The 22,488-nt window shown below is 34.1% G+C and overlaps 1 protein-coding gene across 1 annotated transcript; it reads left to right on the top strand.

Annotated features, from left to right (window-relative positions):
• The first annotated feature begins 8,795 nt into the window (after positions 1-8,795).
• LOC106762537 (aminoacyl tRNA synthase complex-interacting multifunctional protein 1) lies at positions 8,796-21,842 on the top strand. Its single transcript, XM_014646507.2, has 12 exons — positions 8,796-9,055; positions 9,382-9,477; positions 10,331-10,501; positions 10,762-10,827; positions 11,788-11,853; positions 12,672-12,782; positions 18,964-19,115; positions 19,249-19,339; positions 19,440-19,508; positions 19,609-19,700; positions 21,180-21,243; positions 21,540-21,842. Exons 1-12 carry the CDS (start codon positions 8,987-8,989, stop codon positions 21,642-21,644), a joined length of 1,152 nt encoding a protein of 383 aa, XP_014501993.1. The 5' UTR covers positions 8,796-8,986; the 3' UTR covers positions 21,645-21,842.
• Positions 21,843-22,488: the final 646 nt, after the last annotated feature.

Consider the following 22,488-nt stretch of genomic DNA (forward strand, 5'->3'; position numbering starts at 1 on the left):
GAAAGGTATGAATCCCATAACCTGCATTCTATTCCAGTCACCGTGTGCTCCAAAATGAAATAAATTGTAAGCGTCCTAAAGCTCATTAATTTAATAAAAACATTCAAAGTAAAACCAAGTAAACAAGATGCGGCTGCTTTCTACATTCTCCTACATCAATCACCGAATGTAGCAAGAAACAACTCCGTGAGGCCAGAGAAAATGTGCAGTTGCGTGCTTAATTGAAAGCTGTATAAAATAAATTGAAAGCAATTTAATAAAAAAAAATAATCAAAAGGAAAAATATACTTTCCTATCCTTCATCCATTCTCCATCATAACGTTCACATGGTTCCCAGCAAAAAGCGTTCCAGCCAAGTTAAAAATTACATTGTGCAAGTGTGACGGCTGGATATATTGCAAGGGCCGTGTGTCACTCCAAATAAGGGTGGGATCCACCCTAAAATAAACCTAGGGTGACAAGTGTCCTATAATTTTTGGGTCCCATCATATTTTTAATGGCTCAATGTGCACAAGCTTGTCTAAAAAGTTTAAACATATAAATTATAATGTAACTAAAATTTAAAATGTCTAATTAGAGAGTCTTGAATTATTTTGTCTCCTTCCAATGCTCCAAAATATATCTCCAAAATTTCCCTGCAATTAAAAATGCAAATAATTAGCTTAGAATATTTAAATTAATTAAAATTAGAATTTCCGGTCAAATTAAGCATAATTAGAAAAAACGGGAAAATACCGAACAATTAAGCACAATTCCCTGATTAATTCTAGCACAATAAACTAAGTGAAATCAATAAAATATCAACTCATCAACCACTGCCATCAAACTAAGGAAAAAAAATATAAAGTGAAATTCCCTGTAAGCTTTTCATATAATCAAGGTAACATTTGCCTTCCTCATGCCAATACTGTAAAAGAAAAAAATGTCTTTCTAAATCTAATTCTATATATATATAGTGTGTGTATGTGTGTATCAATATCAAGGAGTAACAAACGAAAAAAAGAAAGAAAGTTGAGAAGCTATCAATGCACATGACTACCTCCATAAGAGGTCATTTTTAGCATATAGCATGAATGGTGGTCGGAATGGAAAAAAAAGATCTTAAAAGATTTCATCATCTAGTTACCGTTTTAACCAAAAATATAAATTGTTACATGCAGTAGCCACATTATGAAGCAGGATTTTTTACGAAACTACTAAAAAGCGATCAACTAATGGAGAAGTCTACTTCATATAGAATTATGATACTTTATCGGTCATGGACTTAATAAAATCCTTTGCTTCCCTAAACTTAGAAGATTCCCTTTCAATAACTTTCTGAAGCTCCTGAATCTTCATTTCTTATGTTTCACTCTTCTGCTTCAAACTTTTATTCTATTCAAGAAAATAATTATACACAAATTATATTAATTGGCATAAGTCCTGGTCGGAGAATAAAGAACATAATTAATAGATATTAAAGAGGTATAAACTATGAAATATACTTTGTTTTGCAATTTTGAGACTTCTTGAGTCATATGATCACTTTTCTTTTTTAAATTATCAATAAGGCTTCTTGAAAATCCAGGGGAGGTAGAACGAGGTGGGCTTGGTGGTCTTCTTTTAGCATATGGTGACATAGGTCTCATTGGTGAAGGTGGAGGTTGAGTATGACTTGACTGAATAAGAGGCTTGAAAAAATTCTGTGCAGAACTCAGCGAAATTGGAAATGAGACATCTTTCAATTGCAAAGATATAATATACCTGTAAATTACAAAAGCTCATATCATCACATCTTTAAAACACTCTGCCAATTTTATTTGCTACACTACTATATATATAATCCAACAAAAAAAAAATGTACGTAACCACCATAAATTTACATTCCATATACTCATTAATAACCAAGACCCACCTAAAACATCCTCATATATCATCCTTCTCGTCTTTAGAATGCCACAATACCATTAATATCAACATACCCATTATTTCATACCAACCAGAACAATGCCAGCTCAAACATAGGATCAATTTTTCTCTTTGTAACCAAAGCATACATTACTTCTAATTTTCCAGCTTATTACCATCTCAATTATAAAACCCAACTAAAATAACCAAAACACATAGTACTCTTATTTTTCCAAAATCACATTTTTAACAATTTAACCACTTAATAATAAAACCAATCCTACTCGCAAGACAAAAATGAATAGCAAGAACATCGAAATAGATACATTCAGTTTAGAGGTTCATCATTTATTTTCTTATAACTACTCCAACTTATACTGTAGAAACACAAGCCAACCACATTCATGTTAGGAAATAGGTTGGCTTCGTTTTACACCAAAAGGGGGGGGTGAATTGGTGTTAGTTCAAATATAAAATCTTTTCGCAATCTTGGTATGAAAATTCAAAGCTTTTGATCTTTCCTTGAAATGCAAGTTATTGAAAAATGTAATGCAGCGGAAAAACGTAGTTGACTGCTAGACAGATATAGTCGACTGAATTAAAAGAGTGCAGGGATAGAAAAATCAAACACTGATTTTTATACTGGTTCGGCCAACAGTGCCTACATCCAGTGTCATTCCAACCTTGGAAGCAAATGCACTATAGTGGTTGCGGATTTTACAGCAAGGAATTTATAGAAGCACCATGCAAAAATATAAATCTCCTCTCTAACCTAAAACCAAATATAGCTGCACACAAAAACCAGAATTGCAGCAAGAATCCCCCTCTCCTACAATCTGCACCCACGTTGAACAATCCTCAACGTGTCACCAACACTCTTTACAGGATGTCAAGCCTATCACAACACGCTTCACAGGTTGCCAAGCCTATCACAACACACTTCACAGGTTGCCAAGCCTTCAGTCAAATGCAGTAGTCTTCACAAGATGTCAAGCCTTCAAGATCAAACCAGAAGCACCTTCTTTGTGCAGATGTTGATCAAACAATAAGCACAATTGACTCCTCAATCTGAATCTCTCTCAAGAAAGTCACCATCGTCTTCTTGGAGAATTCTTGGAGCGAAACTGAGAGCTTTCTCTAAAACAGGACAATGAAAATGTTAGATCACAAAAGTCTCAAAACAAATCGTGTTCTGTTTCTATTTATAGTTTTCCTGTCAGCCTTAGTTGAATGACCTACTAATAGAGTCAACTATATTAAATCAGTTATTACAAACAGTCAACACACAGGCTCCTCAGTCAACAGAATTAACACACATTTATGACAGTTGACCCAGTTAGTTAATCTTAACTAACTTTTGGAAATATAACCATTTGAGTAAGTAGGCAAAACAGAATTCCAAATACAACAGTGATACAGTCGAATGAGTGATCCACACTTTGAAATTCTTTGAAATTCTTTTCATCTCAAAATCTCATCAAGTACACGTGTACAAAATCTGTATAAAGATTTTAGCTTAATCAACTTCATTACCAGTGTAGTCGACTGAACTGAACCTTTGTTAGAACAAATATAAGTTCATAAAAGTACTTGTGAGATTTTCTTTGGAAATGTGTAACAGTAATAAAAAATCATTTTAACACACATTTCAACACAGGCATGTTCCAAATATATAACACATAGTCAATCATAAGAACATCCATGTAAAATAACAAAACATGTTCAATAGAGACAATGTTCAAAATAGTATAGCATATCAACTGAACATGTAGTACTGGAACATATGTATTGTTATTAAGCAATGTGTTGTCATCATTGAAAACCAGTTTGATATAGAGTTTGTGTTGTCAACAATCTCAACAATTCAGACATTTAAACTCATTTCTCCTTATCACCTTTCTCTTTTATTTGAACTAAAACAGAGCACGGTTCCTAAGGCTCCTCCTGGAAGCTTCGAGAACCTCGGGTAAAATTCCTGATAAAAGCTTGCAATAAATTAGAACATATAGAAAGATGCCAAACATAAAAAAGCAGTAGACACTTAAAGATAGTAGAGCTACAAACCCCAACACACTAAAGGAAATCATCAACTTTATTGACTTGCTAATACCTTTGTTGCCTACAATAGGATAAAACATGAAAACTTATAATTTTAATCATCTACACATTATTCATATTCACATTATGAAAACATAAAGAAAGGATAAATGTACTCAAAGCCTAAATAAAGTGTTTATTGTTATAACAGTAACAAAAGTAAATGTGAAAGGTTTGCAGATTAGGTATAGAAATTATAGAGAGGAAATATAAAGTCAGTGTCACATGTTATGGGTATTGGCACATGTTATGGATCAATATCACTTCCCTTCTATATTAATCAGGCCCTTTCATGAAAGTCCTTTTTGGATAGTAATTTGTTAATTAAGTATTTGTTTTTCACATGTCAGCTTGAATCACAGGGAAAACAGAATCTATTTGTTGTAGGAAAAATGTAACATCTTAAGGGTACTACCCAATGATACTTGTTCTTAGCATGGAGTAAAAGCTACACTAATGAGTTGCTTCTCGGTAAAAGATTTCCTATAGTACACTTATCTTAAATTCCATAAGAGAATTTGTACATAAGCAACTCTTAAAATTCATAAACTCCGATAGTGTGCTGCTTGACAAAACAAAAGAACACTAATAAATAGTCTTATCTACTCTACACCAAAATTCTATAGATAAAATGGAAAAATCTAAATGTGAAGAAGTTTCACTCATTTTTTTAAGATAGTTTTACCTTATATAAATTACTTTTAGCTCATAAAAAGAATTATGTATTTATTTTTCTTTATGTTATGTTTTCATAATCGGAATAAATCAAAGTATTTTGAACAATAGAAGATAAAAAACCTTGACTAAAAGGAATAAAAGTTCGGAAAGTGAACAATCAGACTTCTTAACCTCAAGAAGTCTTGCATACTGCACACCGATGTCATGTTAAAAAAAAAATCTTTAAGCTATCTGAGTTTTCATGTTCCATACCGAAACATTACCTTGATTTTTCTGGTTCCGGCAGTATTTCATATTGGGGATAAACTAGCTTGGCCACTGAAACTTTGGTTTGTGTAACGGATGATGCATATGTCATACCATATAATAGCTCCTACAGTATTGGAACACCTTCGAGTGAGTTCATTGGCAGTAGTGGTGATGCAGAAGTGGTAAAAATACCCTGTGATGTCGTTTCTCAAAGTCAAGTCCCCTGTTGTTTGCTTCAAACTCCTCAATATCACTTTCAGTGACCTATTGGCAAATATTAAAAAAACTACATAGATGAAAACAAGTATATTGCAATGCATACCGAAGAAAAGGAACCAGAAACGTGTATCTTCTTGTACATTGCTTCACAAGGATTTGGCACTAGAGGAGCACGCAGTAGTGGACCGACGATGTTGACAATGGTGAGATTGTCGGAAATGGTAGCTTAGGGTTTAGGTGTTGCGTTGAGCGCGAGATAGAAAAGGGCAGAGGGGAAAGTTATTCCGAGGAGGCGCACAGTGGTCGTGATGGAACATTAATTACTTACGCTGCCATTAGATGAGCCTCGCCAGAATCCTCACCGACGTTTGAGGGCAGTGAAGGGTGAAGAGGAAATTGAGGCAGTGAAGGATGAAACTGAGACAGTGAAAGGTCAAGGAAGAAGCTGAGGCACGAAGGGTTTCAGTCTTTTGGGTTTTTTGTGTTATAATTTTCGAAAAGAAGAACCTAAAATTTGGAGAAAGAAAAAGTAAAGTTTTGGGAGGGAATGCTTAAAAAAAATGAGGGAAACGAGAAAAAGAAGCATTTTAATTTTTAAGGTAACCAACCTCTTAAAAAAGAAATCAAAACCTCCGAGACTGTTGGTTTCGAGATAATTTATTAGAATCATTTTGGATAATGTCTATTTGAGGGGGTTTTTAATAACCTCCCCAAAATAATCCCCACTAAATACAACTTTTTTTTGTAGTGATTGGCTACCCCTATCAAAGCACTGATAGAAATCAAGGTTTCGGACTAGGTGAAATAGGAGGAGTTGCACCAGATTGGAGGGCGTCATCCGAGTCAAAATTGTTCGTTAATTCCATGACATGGATTTGTAGTTTCTTGTGAGTTTGGCTATAAGCAGGGGTAAAGGGTTCGTCACAAAAGTAAGAGAAACCTTTAGCCCTTCGTTCACTTATATAGGCAGAGGTTAGTTGTTTTATTATTTGAGGCTTAGGTTTGAGAGGTTGCGATGATGTTAAAAGGGTGGGCAAGAGAGGTGGCTTGGCGACAAAATGAAGTTTGAGAGATTTGGAAAATGGTTTGACATTCATGCTATTGTCATTCTTATACATCTTGGCCAAGGAGAGAGCTTTCATGACAAAGGTGGAGTGGAGCATTTGCACCACCATTTGAAGTTTTGTTTGTAGACCACCAAGAAAACAACTCAATTGATGAGTGTCAGACAAATCAAGTCTTGAAACAATAACATCAAATTCACTATGGTAATCGGTAACATTGCCTTTCTGTCACAGCCACATCAGTTCTGCAATTAGTTCCTTGCAAACTTCTTTAAATCTTTCAATCATGATTTGCATATAAGAATTCTAAGAAGGCAAGTTTTTGAGACCCATATTTTTCACATATGCATTGTGCCATTGGAGAACTTTTCCTTCAAAATGTACTACAACTAATCAAACTTTGTACTCCTCAGGGGTTTGATCAACCGAAAAGAACATGTCACATTGAATGATCTAATTCTTGATGCCCTCACAACTGAAGTGGGGAAAATCCAAATAGGTAAGTCAGGTGTTACAAGAATAATGGTGAGAAAAAGAACAAGAACCCAAGGAAGAAGAATGTTCGTGGCATTGAAACATGTCCTCTATCATGTGCTACAATGAAGTATCAATCTCCATGAATCTTTCTTCCATTGGCATAGTGAGATGGTCTTCCAGTTCGTGAAAAAAAGGTTTGATTGCGACTATTGTTAGCCATTGCAAAATTAGGTTTGGAAAGTTACCTTTTGATATTACTTGATACATATGTTCTAGGAAGGAAAATGGTTTCGAAAAACAACAAAGGGAATATAGATTCCAACAATAAAATGGAAACGAACAAATATGTTATTGCTTGGGAGAATATAAGAAGAGTTTGCACTAAAATGTTCAATAGCCCAAAACTAATATATATATATATATATACCTGTTTCCTAAAGATTTTATGGCTTTATCTTAGTAGATACTGATTTTACTCAAATATCTCAAACTAAAAATGATGAAGGAATTATCCTTTTCTCAAAATTAAATGTTTTAAAAGTATTATCTCCAAAAGAATGGAACCAACGACCCCATGATACTAAATCGTTTTCAAGAACGTTCAACCCCAAGACATACAATTACTATGATTATATAAAAGCCTTGTCCAAAGCATTGTATGTTCATCCAGGAACCCATTCGTGGTTTATCTGGTTTAGGAGAGGAATCTCCCTAAAATGTCCTTAATGGTTATCAGAATTCGGTCCATTGTCGTTTATTTTCCCATCTCAAGTTGCTGAAGTATATTCTTATTTTAGAGAAAAGACTTTGTTTGATTCAGGCTATAGATTGGTATCCTTTGTGGCTACTCAATCTATAACTTGGATTGTAGCTTGGGAGTATATTATAGAAACAACCTATGAAAATGTAGATATAAAATCTCTCTCAAGAAGGTTTAAACTCAAATGGTGGGACAAATTTAATACCAATTTCATCAGTATGAGAAATATTGATCAATGGAAAGCCAATTATCGACAAAAGAAGGAAGAAAAAAGTATAGCATTAACCTAAGAATCATTATTTCTGGCTGAAAAATAGAGACTACTATGAGAATTAACAGCAACAATGAGTATGAAGGACTTTGAAAAAAATAATTAAAGCAAAGTCATGAGTATCAAAGACAAATTCAAAAGAAGAAGGTGCTCAGTTTAATCCATTCGATATGTTTGATTGAAAGACGAAAAGAAGATGTAACAACACTCAGAAAAAGAAAGATAACAAAGAAGAATAGAAGCCGTGACAACACTCAGAAAAAGAAAAAGAAAAGAAGACAAAGAAGAAAAGAAGATATGACAACACTCAAAAAAAGAAGACAAGAAGCTTATCATGACAAGTATGATAAAAAGAAGATATTTTAAAAAGCAAGAATCAAAATGTAAAAGGTTAAAAGATATTATTGTAAAATAAATAATATCTAGTGTGTTTTGTTGTATCTATAAATAAGAATCTCTCTAGATGAGAAGGAAAGTTTTAATTGTGAGAAATAAGTGTGTAAATTTCATAAGTAAAAATTGTAAGAGTTTTATAAAGAAATGTATATGAGATTTCGTTTTTAAGTTTTTTTTTTTTTTTTCATGTGAGAAAAGGGAAAGGTTGGTTGATAATATAAGGGAGGGTAATCTTTTTAAGGGACACTTCTCCTTTTATATGCATGAAATAACAAGCAGCAAAAGGGAGTGATGCATACATCATATTACATCTTTCAAAAGACAATTTTTTCTAGACTGTGCAATTCAAAATACACTTAGATCAAATAGACATAGACATCTTAGTTTATACATCCCAGAAAACATATTTATGTTCCGAGATGTCCCGTCTAAAATGTTTTACTAGATTCAGAAGTAAATTTCGAATTGTTTAGTCGAAAATGCGTGCTTATAATTAAAACCCCTAACCGCTACTTACCCCACCAAGGAAGGTGCAGGGGAATTTGCGTCCCGAAGGAAGAAGGGGATGTTAAATTAGTATTTAACAGTTTTTAATAAATTCTTAACAAACGATAAAATGGAATTAAGATAATTTGTGGGGTTGCAGAAAGAAATGTCCAGCCTACTTACATATCAGCAGGACCTTAGAGAAATCTAAAGAACGTTAACACGACACCGTTTTTCACAGAGGACAACATCCTTGGAAAACAAAGATGACAGAGAAATTGGACAAAAACCTAAACCTAAACCCTGCAACGCAAAGTTGAGCTTACAGTGAACAGAGCTAGTAAAAAAGTCGAAGCTGAAAGGATAATAGATAGTAACAGCACCATTCTTCACTAATCAGATATGGCTTCGGCAGACAGTAGAAAGAAATCTGTGGTTTTGGCTCTCTGCAAGTACCTTTCATTGGATCCTGTAAGTGCATACGTTGCTCCATTTTTTTTTTCTTTCTAATTTGTCAATCCTGTTTGATCACTTCAAAACTTATGCAGCATGGTTTTGTGGATTTAGGATTGCATTCCATTTACCTTGTCTGCATTATCAGTTTTTTGTGAGGCCAGATTTAGCTGCTTTATTACAATGTTGTGTTGTTGACTTGATTTCACAGAATGGTGTTTGAATGTTTTTGGAATGCCCAGTTAAAAACTGAAATTAGATGATATAGGGTATAATATTATGCGAGTATGGGTAGCGTGATACATGTGATGATGCAAATTCTGCTGCTCTATTTTTGCTTGCAGAGTGTTGTTCCAGCTGAAAGTTTAGACAGTGATATTAAGAATCTTTATTTGAAAATCAAAGAGGCATCTGGACATGGAGTTGATAACTCTGATGAGGTAACCTGGCTTTAACTCACATTGATTAGGCCATTAATATCGTTAGTGTCAAATTCTTCTGTTTTCTTGTTTATTCCCTTCTCCTTTGGATTTGTAATGTAAGTATAGTGCATGTGGTTAAGCGCTGATCCATCAGAGTTAACATCAAACGCTAACTGTAATTGTTGGAATCTAAGGGTCTGTTTTTATTACATGTGATAAAATGGCTTATTTCAATAATTGACTACATAGAATAGGTTTAATGTTTGGATATATTAGACATACTATGGTTTAAAGATAATATATTTTGTTTGGGTTGCCTAACTATTTTTTTTGTACTAGTATTACCAGAATGGTTTAGGGGTTATTTGTAGTATTTGGTTTTGTATTTGCATTAATCAATTGTTAGGTATCAATTGGAAATATAAAGGCTAGCTAAAATATAAACTGTTAGCTTTTAATCCTAAGCTCCAAATTTTTTGTTTGCGTTTGAAAAGACACTTCCTTTTGGAGATTATAAAATTTGGTCATAGTCCAGATTGCTGAACACATTTGAGTAATAATGCTAACATTTATTTTCTTTTTCTATCAATTAGATATGCAAACTTCTATTATAGTTCCTCCCATTGTAGTGACACCCATTTCAATTTGAAATCTGTGGCTAATATTAATATTACCTATCCTAATTGCGTTAACTGCTCAAAATAATTCCATGATAACCAATTTTACATAATCTTGAAACAAATTGGTCTATAGTCTTTAAAAGAAATCTATGCTGTGATTGAATGTTCCTTGACAAGATTGATATGCTCCAGAACTTGTATGTTTTGTTCTTTTCCTGTTAATTATGATGAGTTATATGCTTCAAATTTAGGTTTTGAAGTGGGTAGCATTTGCAGAAGCCTTCCCTGTTGCCAATGATGCATGCTTTGAGAATCTTAAGAGATTAAACGATGAATTGTCTGGAAATTCTGTGCTTCTGGGCAATGGATTGAAACCCTCTGAAGCTGATGTTATAGTCTATTCAGTGGTTCATTCTTCCCTGGTATGCATTGTCACATTTTTCACACTGAAATAGTTGGTCAAACAGTTTTTCTTTTGGTACTTATCTTTCTTTCTTGTTTTGTTAGAATATGTACATTTAACATATATCAAACTGTATAATTGTGTAAGGTTCTTGATTTGTGTAGAATATATATCTAGCATTTTGTTGTACCTGTTTTATCTTAATCATCTTTTGTACCAAAGAGTTATACTTTAAGAGATATAGGGTTTAATTAGATATCTGTGGTTGCTTATTGCCAGATCAACCTTTCAGATACAAACAAAAAAAACCTGTCACATGTGTTCAGATGGATGGATTATATCCAGGTAATACTAGACCTTAAGTTTGCTTTTCATGGTTTTTTTTTTTTTTTTTTTTTTTTTTTTTTTTTTTTGTATAAGATATTGTGCTATGTTGCCACTCACACGTGGCATTTTCTGCTGTTTGGTGCTACTTCCACTGTAAATTTTAGACATCTTCAGAATACGTGACCATATAGGTGAAACTTATGTTTATCTTTCATATCTACAACAAATGGAAGAGATCATAAATTTAGTAGTAGATTGTGTATTCATTGAGGTGATACCTCTACATTATTCTTAGAAAGTGAATGTAGGCCTAACTTTATCTTAGGAAATTGATTTAGTGAAATTGCACCTGCATGTATATTATAATTTGACTATATCTCTAGTTAATGTGGGATCTCCAAAACACATTATTCATGTTGAAGATTAGACACCTTGAGCATGAGACTAGATATTTATGGATGATAGTTTGATAGTGAGTAATACAATAGATCCAATAAACCTTATTAGGATTGATTCTGATACCATTTTTAAAAAATAGATTTAGGTCTAATTTAATCCTACAAAATTTGTTTGCAAGATGAGATTTCCACTTATATATTATAATTTGATAATATTTCTAGTTGATGTAAGATCTCCAACAATTATAAATGAATTTATCATTTTATATACATCTTCATGTTTCTGACTTTTGTTTTGGATTGGAGATTAGCCATGTAAGACCACAATGCCCCAATTTTAAATGGTTGAGATTCTTGCATCAAGTTTAAACTCATTTGTAAATCATTATTTTGGCTTTACGCACATTACGAAATTGAACATAGATCTAAGAAAACTGTTTCATGTGTTTATAATATCTTTGTTTTTGTAGTGTGTTGTCTAGCTATGTCGAGTTCACCATAAAAACATTGATTTAAATTTTACTGAGACTTTTGTTACAAGACCATTTATTAATTGTTCTGACTGTTATTCTTTCATCAGAATAAGCAAGAATTTGTAGGTTTGTTTGAGAAGATATTGTTGCAGAAGCCTGGATTTGAGCCTCCGGTGAGACATCATTCCTTTATTGCTTTTTTATTTTCTTCTTTTGTACTAAATAATGGTAACCCACAATGTATGCCGTGATAGTCATTTTAGAGACCAATTTATAACATTTTGGAAAATAAAGTGAGGGTTTAAACAGGTTAAATTTAATGTACGTTTGTTTGGTTGTTGTATAGATTTTAACAATTTAATAAAAGTAATAACATGTCAAATGTTAAAAATAGGTTAAGCTTTGTATAAATACTCCTGAACTTTTTCTTATGACTAATTGGGATCAATTCGCAAAAATTTTTAGTGATGTTGAGAAGATATTCAACATTGCCCAGCAATTTACCAACGTAGCAGTCAACCCTATCTCGGCATTTTGGTCCCAAATTCCAATTGAAATAGAACATTTTGTTAAATCTTCTTCTTTCATGGACCAAAATGAAAAATCACTTACATTTTGGGGATTATGTAATTAAATCTTCGTGTTAAATAGATTACAATACAGACATCAACGAGTGCTTGTATCAAGTTCTGGATTTGTATGAGTTATTTTGATTGAATCTGACTTGGTGCTAAGTTCCTTAAGCTAAAGCCTGTCTTTTGGCATGCAGAAGCTACTGTCTAGTGTCAACTGCTAACTAAGCTGTAGCACAGAAGCAGTGTTAACAAAAACCCCGTATATCCACTTCGATAGTGGTCTTTTCTTTTAACAGAATAAAAGTATCCTTGATGACTTGTGAAAGCTGTTTGAACTTTGAAACAAACATTGTGTATGTGCCAGTCAGTATGCCTTCAGAAGTTTTAGTTTTTCATTTCCATGCTGTTTTCTCAAGGTGACAAAACCTGTCGGAGTCCTGGAAGCTGAGTTAAAATCAAAGACTGACCAAAGCATAAAGAATGTCAAGTCAGAAATAGAGCCATCCAAGGATAAAAACAAAGCTGAGGTAAGGCAATCTATTCCTTTTGACAATGAACAGTACCAATCCAATATAAACATTGCTTTGATTTTCCATAGGAAGACTAGCTAGATTAGACATGACAGTACGGGGTTGTGGACTATATTGAATATAGTAAAACTAAGTACAGGATTAATCTTCCTCAAGTCTAAAACACACATAGGGTAATATTTATAATGAAGAATGATACAAGTTATATGACAACCAAATATAAATATGGTAAATAAAAGATATTGTTAAAAAACAATATCAACAATATCTACCAATATCAAAACTCTACGTTTTCCTAATTAACATAAAATGCAATATATCTAACACTCTCTCACAAGTTGGTATATATTATTTGTATGTACCAAGTTTGTTACAAATATAATCAATTTTTAGTCCCTTTAATGACTTAGTGAAAATATTTACTAACTGATCATTTGAGTTAACAAACTTAGTCTTGATGTCTCAAGATATAGTCTTCTCTTGAATGAAATGATAGTCAATCTCAATGTCTTTAGTCCTTTCATGAAAGACAAGATTAGATCTGATATGAAGAGCTGCCTGATTGTTACCTATAAATATCGTTTGAGTGATATCTCCAAATTGTAACACTATAAACAATTGCTTAAGCCAAACAAGTTCACAAGTGGTTGAAGCAATAGCTCTATAATTTGCTTCTGTACTAGATCTTGCCACAATTCGTTGTTTCTTGCCTTCCAAGAAATCAAGTTACCACCAATGGACACACAATACCTAGAGGTAGATCTTCTATCAGAAGGAGATCCTGCTTGATAGGTTTTCAGACCAATAATGAGATCTTTTAGAAACTGCAGATCTTTATTCCAACAACCTACCATGTTTCCTCCAATGTGGAGAAACCAAACACATACAATTTCTGGTTATTCGAGAGAAACAAACTCTCCACTCTTCCTATTCTTTTCAGAATGAACAAAAACAATGAAAAAGCTACTAAAAAAAACTGCCTACACAGACTTTATAAAAGTCTAAGACAACAAAACATACCCACAAACAGTTATAACTGTCTGTACCTTTTATTTCTTCTAATATAAACATTTCCCTTGAACCCATCAATACCCCCTCCACAAAGTTTCACCTTGTCCTGAAGGTGAAAAGCAGGAAACTCCTTATTGATGGTAGTAGCATCTTCCTAGCTCTTTTCAATGGGTGAGAGAGGTGTTTTCAACTGGACGAACTACCTTTCTTTTTCCTTATTTTGCAAATTGTATCAAACCTATCAACACCCCTTCCATGAAAGTGCACCTTATCCTCAAGGTGAAAGTTTGAAAATTCTTTATGCATGTAGGCAGCAGATTCCCCTAACTCCTGCATTTCCTCTTCTAAAATAAGCAGCATATGGAGCTGTTTATTTTTGCAAGTATGATTAGGCCCAAACTTTTCATCACAGCCGAAGCATAAGCCCTTTTTTTATCTTATCTTGCAATTCTTCTGGGGAAAATTTTCCAAATGGTGTCCCTACTTGTTGAGTCCCAACAGGAGAACTATTGATGGTGCTCACACAACTGCTGCTCTTTCCACTTCCTCTGTTGGAGTTAATAAAACCTATTGAATTTCCCCCTTCCTTTGAGTAACTGCGAGTAGGTGGCAACTGTCTGTAGGTGTTACTTTTAAGTTGCACACTGAGAGAGTCCCCCTTGGTGGTGACTCTAACCTTTTCCTCCACCATTTGAGCCTTCATCATTAACTCAACAAGATTCTGGGGTTCATAAAGTTTAACCTCCACCTTTATGTCTTCCTTCAACCCATTCAAGAATATGCCCACCAAGTAATCTTGTTGCATTCCTTTCATGAACCCTGCATATTGTTCAAACTGCTTAATATATTCCCCTACTTGTCCCGTTTGGCGTAGGCCAATCAAAATTTCAAACGGGTTTTGCAGCATTGTTGGGTGAAATCTTCTAACCACTGCGTCTTTGAAGGCTTCGCATGTGGGATGCAGATTGCAAATTTCCCACCATTGAAACCAATTCAAAGCTTTCCCCTCCAATGCCACCATAACAACCTGCATTCGCTCCTGCTCACTAACCTCTCTCAAACAGAAATATCGCTCTAACCTATTGGTCCACCCATAAGCTTCGTCCCATGAAAACACATGAATGTCCAACTTCCTCCATTTGGCAGAAATCCCAAAAGAACTTCCTCATGCATTACCCCCACTATCCTCATGGGCATTCATGGCAACAAAATGTTGGGCCTCTTGATGCTTATTAGAGGATGCCAGGCGTTCAACCACCCCTGTTAGTCCTTGAATCATCTCTTCCAACAGCTCGAAGCGACAGTTATTCGCGTGTTCTTGTTCTTGGATGATCTTCTCCAACCCATCCCATCTTGCCTCCGTTCTTGTGTAGACCATAACCTTCAGTGTGCCCCACTTCACCAGGAATGAGGCTATGAATACCAATTGATAGGTTTTCAGACCTATAATGAGATGTTTTAGAAATTGCAGATCTTTATTCCAACAACATAACAGGTTTCCTCTAATGTGGAGAAACCAAACACATACAATTTCTGGTTATTTGAGAGAACTAGACTCTCCACTCTTCCTATTCTTTTCAAAATGAACAAAAACAATGAAAAAACTGCTAAACACACCTACACAAACTTTATCAAAGTTTAAGACAAGAAAACCTACCTACAGACACTTATAACTCTCTGTCCCTTTTATTTCTCGTAATATAAACATTTCCCTTGAACCTATCACTGCCCAATCAACATTTGAATAGCAAACAACTTTTATATGGTTATTGAAATCATATAACAAACCTTTTCCAGGATATCCTTTAATGTACTTTTAATATACGGATGATTGCATTCCAATGATTTTCACATGGGGGAATTGAGAAATTGGCTCACCATACTGTCTGCAATAGAAACGTCTGGACAAGTAACTGTAACGTAATTTAATTTCCCAACCAATCTTCTATACTGCTCATGATCTAAAATAGGCTCCTCTTGATTTGGTAGGAGTTTGGTATTGTTAGAGATATTATATTTAGTTTATGTTAATTAGGGAAATATAGTCCCTATATGTTTATTAGGGAAACATTGTTCTTATTTTATTTTATTTTATTCTTACATATTCATTTGTATTTGGGCTTAGCCCATATTTCTTCTATTATAAATAGAGAACCCTATGTGTGTATTTAACACAAGGGATTAATTCCAATATATAATTTTCACTATATTTAACAGGTATTAGGATCCATGAATGTGTCAACAGGTTTTGAATTCAACCCAGATTCCTCAAAAATATCCCATGCATACTTCCTTTGAGATATAACAATATCATTGTTGGATTGTGCTACCTTAATATCCAAGAAGTATCTGAGTTTGTCAAGATCTTTGGTCTAAAAATGATGGCAAATGTGTTGTTTCATTTGGGAGATGCCATGGTGGTCATTGTTGGTAAGAACAATGTCATCAATATATACCATCAAATAGACACATCCAACACTTGAGTGACGATAAAAGACTGAATGATCTGCCTCACTGAGTCATACCAAATTGTTGAACCACATTGCTAAATTTGCCAAACCAGGTCCTAGGAGTTTGTTTTAGGCCATATAAAGATTTGTGAAGTCAACATACCAATCTATAAGACTCACCCTGAGCAATAAATTCGGGAGATTGTCCATATACATTTCTTCTTGCAAATCTCCAATGAGGAAAGTATTTTTGACATCGAGTTGATAAAGACGACATTATTAAAGAACAACCATGGCCAAAAATAAACTAAGAGAAACCATCTTTGCCATGGGAGAAAAAGTATCTCCATAATTCAATCCAAAAATTTGTGTGTAGCCTTTGGCTACAAGTCAAGCTTTGAGGCGATCAATAGTACCATGAGGACCAACTTTTATAACAAAAACCTACCTGCAACCAACAACAAATTTCCCAGATGGTAATGGAACGAGCTTCTAAGGCATAGTTCACCTAGCATGGGCTGACGCCAACCACGATGGGCTAAGGCATCACTAACAAATTTAGGAATAAGCACAGAAGAAATAGACGAAAAGCATGTATAAAAAGGTGAAGATAATCTATGGTAGCTCAAAGCAATATAATGTGGAGACGGATTACAAGTAGAACATATACCTTTACGCAGGAAAATTGGAAGGTTAGACTTAGTTGTCGAAGTCTGAGGAGACAACATAGTTGACACTTAGTGAGTCACTTGGTGGTTGTTGGGAACAATGTCTTTGATTATAAACCTGAAATAGAGGTGGAAGAGGAGAATCTGGTGGTGAACTAGGCACAACTGGAGGATCACAGACATATGTGGAAATAAAATAGTAATTAGGAGAAGGAGAAAAACACTTTTATCCTTTTAGTGATCGAGTAAATCCTAAAAAAACACATTTGTGTGATCTAGGAGATAACTTATTAATACCTAAGAGATGTAGAGGTGCATGAGCAAATAAAATAGAATGAGGGATTTTGTTATTTAGAAATGAAGATGGCATGTGAGTTGTTTCAACAAGATGTCATTCTTGTGCTCATCCACCCAATTTTGTTGAGGTGTATAAGCACATGAAGTTTGATAAAGAATACCATGAAAAACCGTAAAATGTTTAAAAGAATGGGAAAGGTTTGAAATATGCAAACCGAGTTTGATAAAGTTCGAACAGATATTCCAAACTGAGTTTTAATTTCATTATAAAAGGATTGAAATATGCAACACAAAATGATTTTTCAATGAAAACAACCAAGTGCATTTGGAATAATCATTAATAAGAGTAACAAAATACTGAAAACCTAAATTAGACTTGACATGACTAGATCTCCAAATGTCAGAGTGAACTAATGCAAAAGGTGGCGAAACATGTTGTGAGACACTACGAGGAAAGTAGCTATGACTATGTTTCCCTAATTGACATTACTCACTACAAATTAGATAGATTGGACAAACTGGAAACAAACTATTGCAATTTGGCAAGATTGATATGACCTAACTAAGCATGAAGAAGAGATGGAGATTCCATAATTGTGCCAACATATGTAGAAGGGCAAAGATGATAAAGGCATGAGACTCACAACTAGTGCCAATTATTTGTCCCAAACTTCGGTCTGGTAAACAAACCGAAATTTTTGGTAAAAGAAATAACACAATTAAGAGAACAAATTAAATGACTAATGGATAATAAGTTAATGGGGGATTCAGGGACAAAAAAACATTATCAATGGTTAAAGATGGAAAAAGATTAACAGGACCAACACCAGACCCATCAATCATGGTAACCGTAGGTAAATTATCCAAAGAGGATAAAGAAGAAAACAAAGATTTGTTACCAATTTTGTAATGAAAGCAATATCGTACCAATATCAAACAACATAAAAATTCTACATTTTCCTAATTAACATAAAATGCAATATGTCTAATAGACTTTATGATAATGATCAAAGCCTATTATGAAAAAAGTGTTGGTTAACTGCTATTTTCATGTTACATGTGACATCTATGTTCATTTATGTTAGAAGTGGGTTTTAGGCCTAACTCAACCTCACAAAACCGGCTTGTAAGGTAAGGTTTGCACCTCACTTATATATTATAAATTGGCCTTATCTCTAGTCGATGTGGGACTTTCAACACACCCCTTCATGCCGAGGTATAGACATCTCGTGCGTGATAGTAGAAATTTGGTGGTCCAATAGCGGTCCGACAACGGGTGGAAAGGCTTATAAGGTAAGGTTTGCACCTCACTTATATATTATAAATTGGCCTTATCTCTAGTCGACGTGAGATTTCCAACAATTTATATGTAATAATCCATACCACTTTTTTTCCCCTTAAATTTGAAAGTTGATCTTAGTCAAAACTCTCGACACTAACTTCATACCAGAAGAAGAAAAGAAGGACCGAAACTTAGTATATTAGATTGATTTTAAATCCCAAATTAGATTAACAATTCTTGATGTACAAGATTGGAAACGGTGATAAGTGGTAACTTTTTCACTCATTATTTGATTTTCCCTCGACGTTGATATTTATTTGGATAGAGCCACATATATGTCGTGCTCCAGAAGATTGAGTATTGGAAATGCTGGTATATATTGCAAACTCCTTGTACTTTTGTAATTACAGCACTGTACACTTTCTTCACTCTGGCTTTACTTTACATTACATTTATTTTTGGACATTAAGGGAAAGGCAACAGCAGAAAAAGAACCTACCAAAGCGAAGGCAAAACCTGCTGAAAAGGAGGTGGCTGGGAAGGAGAATGAAATTAGCGTCAGTTTGCTTAATATTCAAGTAGGATTAATTTGCAAAGCATGGAAGCATCCATCTGCAGATAGGTAATTTAACAAAGTAATTGAATTTTTTTTTTTTTATCAATAAACATGTTAAAGTGACAGTAATGATGTTTAATGCTTCTGTAGTTTTGATGTTTGAGGTAAATATTATTGTCAATGAACTTGAATTATGCAGCTTGCTAGTTGAGGAGATAGATGTTGGGGAGGCCAAATTGCGGCAGGTTGTCAGTGGTTTGGCGAAGTACTTCAGTCCTGATGAGTTGACGGTAATGTAACTTAACCAACTGAGTGTGATGGTTAGTTGTATTCATTTTGAATTGTAATTAACTCTTTCTTATTTTCCTTTTGTTTGATTTCACTGTCCAGAATCGTCGTGTTGTACTTATAACAAATGTCAAACCTGGAAAACTACGGGATGTGGTATCTGAAGGTCTGGTATGTATTCTCATACTTGCTGCACGTGTTTAATTGTTTTGTAGTATGTAGCTTATGATGGTCAGGAGATCTTATATCTGTATTTGAATTCGCTTGGCAGGTCTTATGTGCTTCAAATGAAGGGCCAACTGTTGTGGAGCCCTTGATCCCTCCAGAAGGAGCAAAAATTGGGGAACGCATTTCTTTTTCTGGGTAAGGTGTTCAAAATCTTTTAGATGGGACATTCTGTCTTGTATTCATGGTTGAGTAACTTGTTCTATGCTATATATATAAATCTTTATAGTGAATATCACTATTGCACCCAGCTATGTGGTAGCTCAGAAGTTATACTTCCAAATTTGGCTACTTTCAGTAAGGGTGGGAACAGGCTGAGTTAAATTAGGATTTATAAAGATTGAGCCTGACTTACTTTCTAAGTCAAAGGTCTAAGACTTGCTTCTTTACTTGATGAGGGTTTCTTAAGGCCTTCTTTAACCTTTTAAATGTCTGGCTTAGCTTTGATGTCTTTATAAATGTCTACATTGTAATGAAGATCGATTAATTTAGGTGAACTTCTTTTAAACATGTTAATAAGACCTTTTGAGTAGCCTTTTTTATTAAATAAGCTTTTAGAAAAGCTTTGATCTGAACTATTTGACAAATAGGCTACCCAATTGGGCCTTAAGTGAATTTTTTTGCCACAGGCTCTCAGCAAGTATTCTGACCTATTTTGATCCCTAGTAGCCAGCCACTTTGCTATGGATTAGCCCAACTTGACACTAGCTGGTGATGAACAGGTCAAAATAGGTTTGCCTTGCTTTAGATTTTAGCCTCTAGGTTGACATGTAGGTGGTATCCTTCTTTCTTTGGATTTTTAGGTTTTTTAAAAAGTAATTAATTTTGGGTCCTATTTGGACTTTTGGGACCATGAAGTCATGTGGGCTTAATATTTTTTATTTTTCATTGCTAAGTGAGCTAGTTTTAGATAATTATTTTTTTAGAAATGTTGAGGTATTTAGCAGATGTGTTAGTGGGTCACAATCTGTTTAAGCTACAGGTTAAGTGAACCAGATTTGTAAACATGTTGAAATAAACCTGCTAATTGCCAGGTTCTAATGAACCAAGATATATGCCTTTTCCTTATCTATGCTGGTTGTAAGGTTAAACTAGCCAACCATTGCTGAATAATGACATTTTTTACCCATTTGATTTCTCATTCCCCTCAACTGAATCAATTTACGTTAAATTGACTCGTTATGTGCTGAGTAGAAAAGCGTAGACGAATTATGTTTGGTAATATTTAGTTTTGATACATCCTCTTCATATCATCGATTGCCAAGGCATCTCATCACTTTGTAATATACCAATCACCTCTCATTGGGTCTGGAGACATCTCTTTAATTTTCACGAATGATAAGATCGAATTTAATGTAAGGATCTAACATGTCAGCCATCTGGCAAACTGAAGTATCAAACATGAATATATATATATATATATATATATATATATATATATATATATATATTTGAGGCACAGCATAGCATTGGCTATTACTTTTTAGTTACAACTGTATAGCACTTACCATAAACTTTTCGTTCAAATTTTAGTTAGTAGCACTTGTTGCTTTCTTGTGTTTTGGATATAATTCACTTGAGGTCATTAATTATCCATGCTTTGTCGTTCTAATTTAGGATTGATGGAAAGCCTGAGGATGTGCTAAACCCAAAAAAGAAACAGCTGGAGAAGATAACACCGGTAATTTCATCGCACTCTTTGCTCTGTGTATTTCTAAACGTACACTGTTTCTGTTTGAAAGGGGATGAAAGTGGAAGGTAAGAAAATAGAGGAAAGAAAACACCCTTTTCTGTTTAGTTGTAGAGAAAGCGAAAGAAAAATGTAAAGAAAAGTTTATTTCTAGAAACAAATTTTTAAACTTTTTTTTGAATTTAAATCTCAAAATTTCCTCTCAATCTCAACACAACATAGGGTTAATTTTTGTACTAGAAATGAAAGTAATGATGTTCACAAGGTCATGATCCTTGCCCATGCAGCATCTTTTCACTGATGACAAGGGGGTGGCCACATTCAAGGGAATACCATTTATGACGTCTGGTGGACCATGCACATCATCCATTCCCAGAGCAACTATTAAATAGTGGAGAGATATGGCCCATGTCCATTGTTCATTTGTTCTTCACCACTCAAATATTTTTGGCACCACAAAATATTCAATGTTTTGATTACGTGAATAAGACGTTACTATCTTATTTTGTTGCCAAGTTTATGTTGCAGTTTCACTGCCGTTGTCTTAAATGCTTCAAATATAATCTTGAATCCAATGATTCTTGAGTTTACACTATAGTAGGTAACAATACACATTGAAAAAAAAAACGAAAGACTTCAAATTATACAACCTACCTACCAACCGATATTATGCAGTCCTTAAAGGCTACAATTATGATACCGAATCCAATAAGTAGAATATTTTTTTTTTTTATAATGAATTTACCAAAAACAAAATGGAAATTGTTATATACAAAGATACCTTTTACTTTGTTTCAGACAGAAGGCATCTTTTGCTGAACTCAATGTAAATTGTTATGCAGCGTGGTGCCATTCTCTTGCTCCCAAGGGTTCCTAAAAATATACAAGGCCTGGGAGTGAAAATCGTTCACAATTTTATCACATGAAAGATAACGTAACATGAAATTATTAATACATAATTGTATGTGGCAACCAATGATCAATGAAAATCGGTAGAAATAGTATAGAGAAAATATTGGAATAGAAGAAACATAAGTTCTCATTACTTGAATGAATGAAGAACAGAACATATATGGTTTGGCTATTACCTTAAACTGATAACATTCAACAATTGTAAATAATTTTTCATAAGGCAGTGCCTTTGGAAGCATATCTGCAACATTTGCAGCTCCATTTTTTATCACAGTAATGATGAAGTGATATGTAACATTCATATACTCAAAAAAACTGCACTGA

This window comes from Vigna radiata, chromosome 5 (genome assembly GCF_000741045.1).
Source record: "Vigna radiata var. radiata cultivar VC1973A chromosome 5, Vradiata_ver6, whole genome shotgun sequence".
Taxonomy (NCBI): domain Eukaryota; kingdom Viridiplantae; phylum Streptophyta; class Magnoliopsida; order Fabales; family Fabaceae; genus Vigna; species Vigna radiata.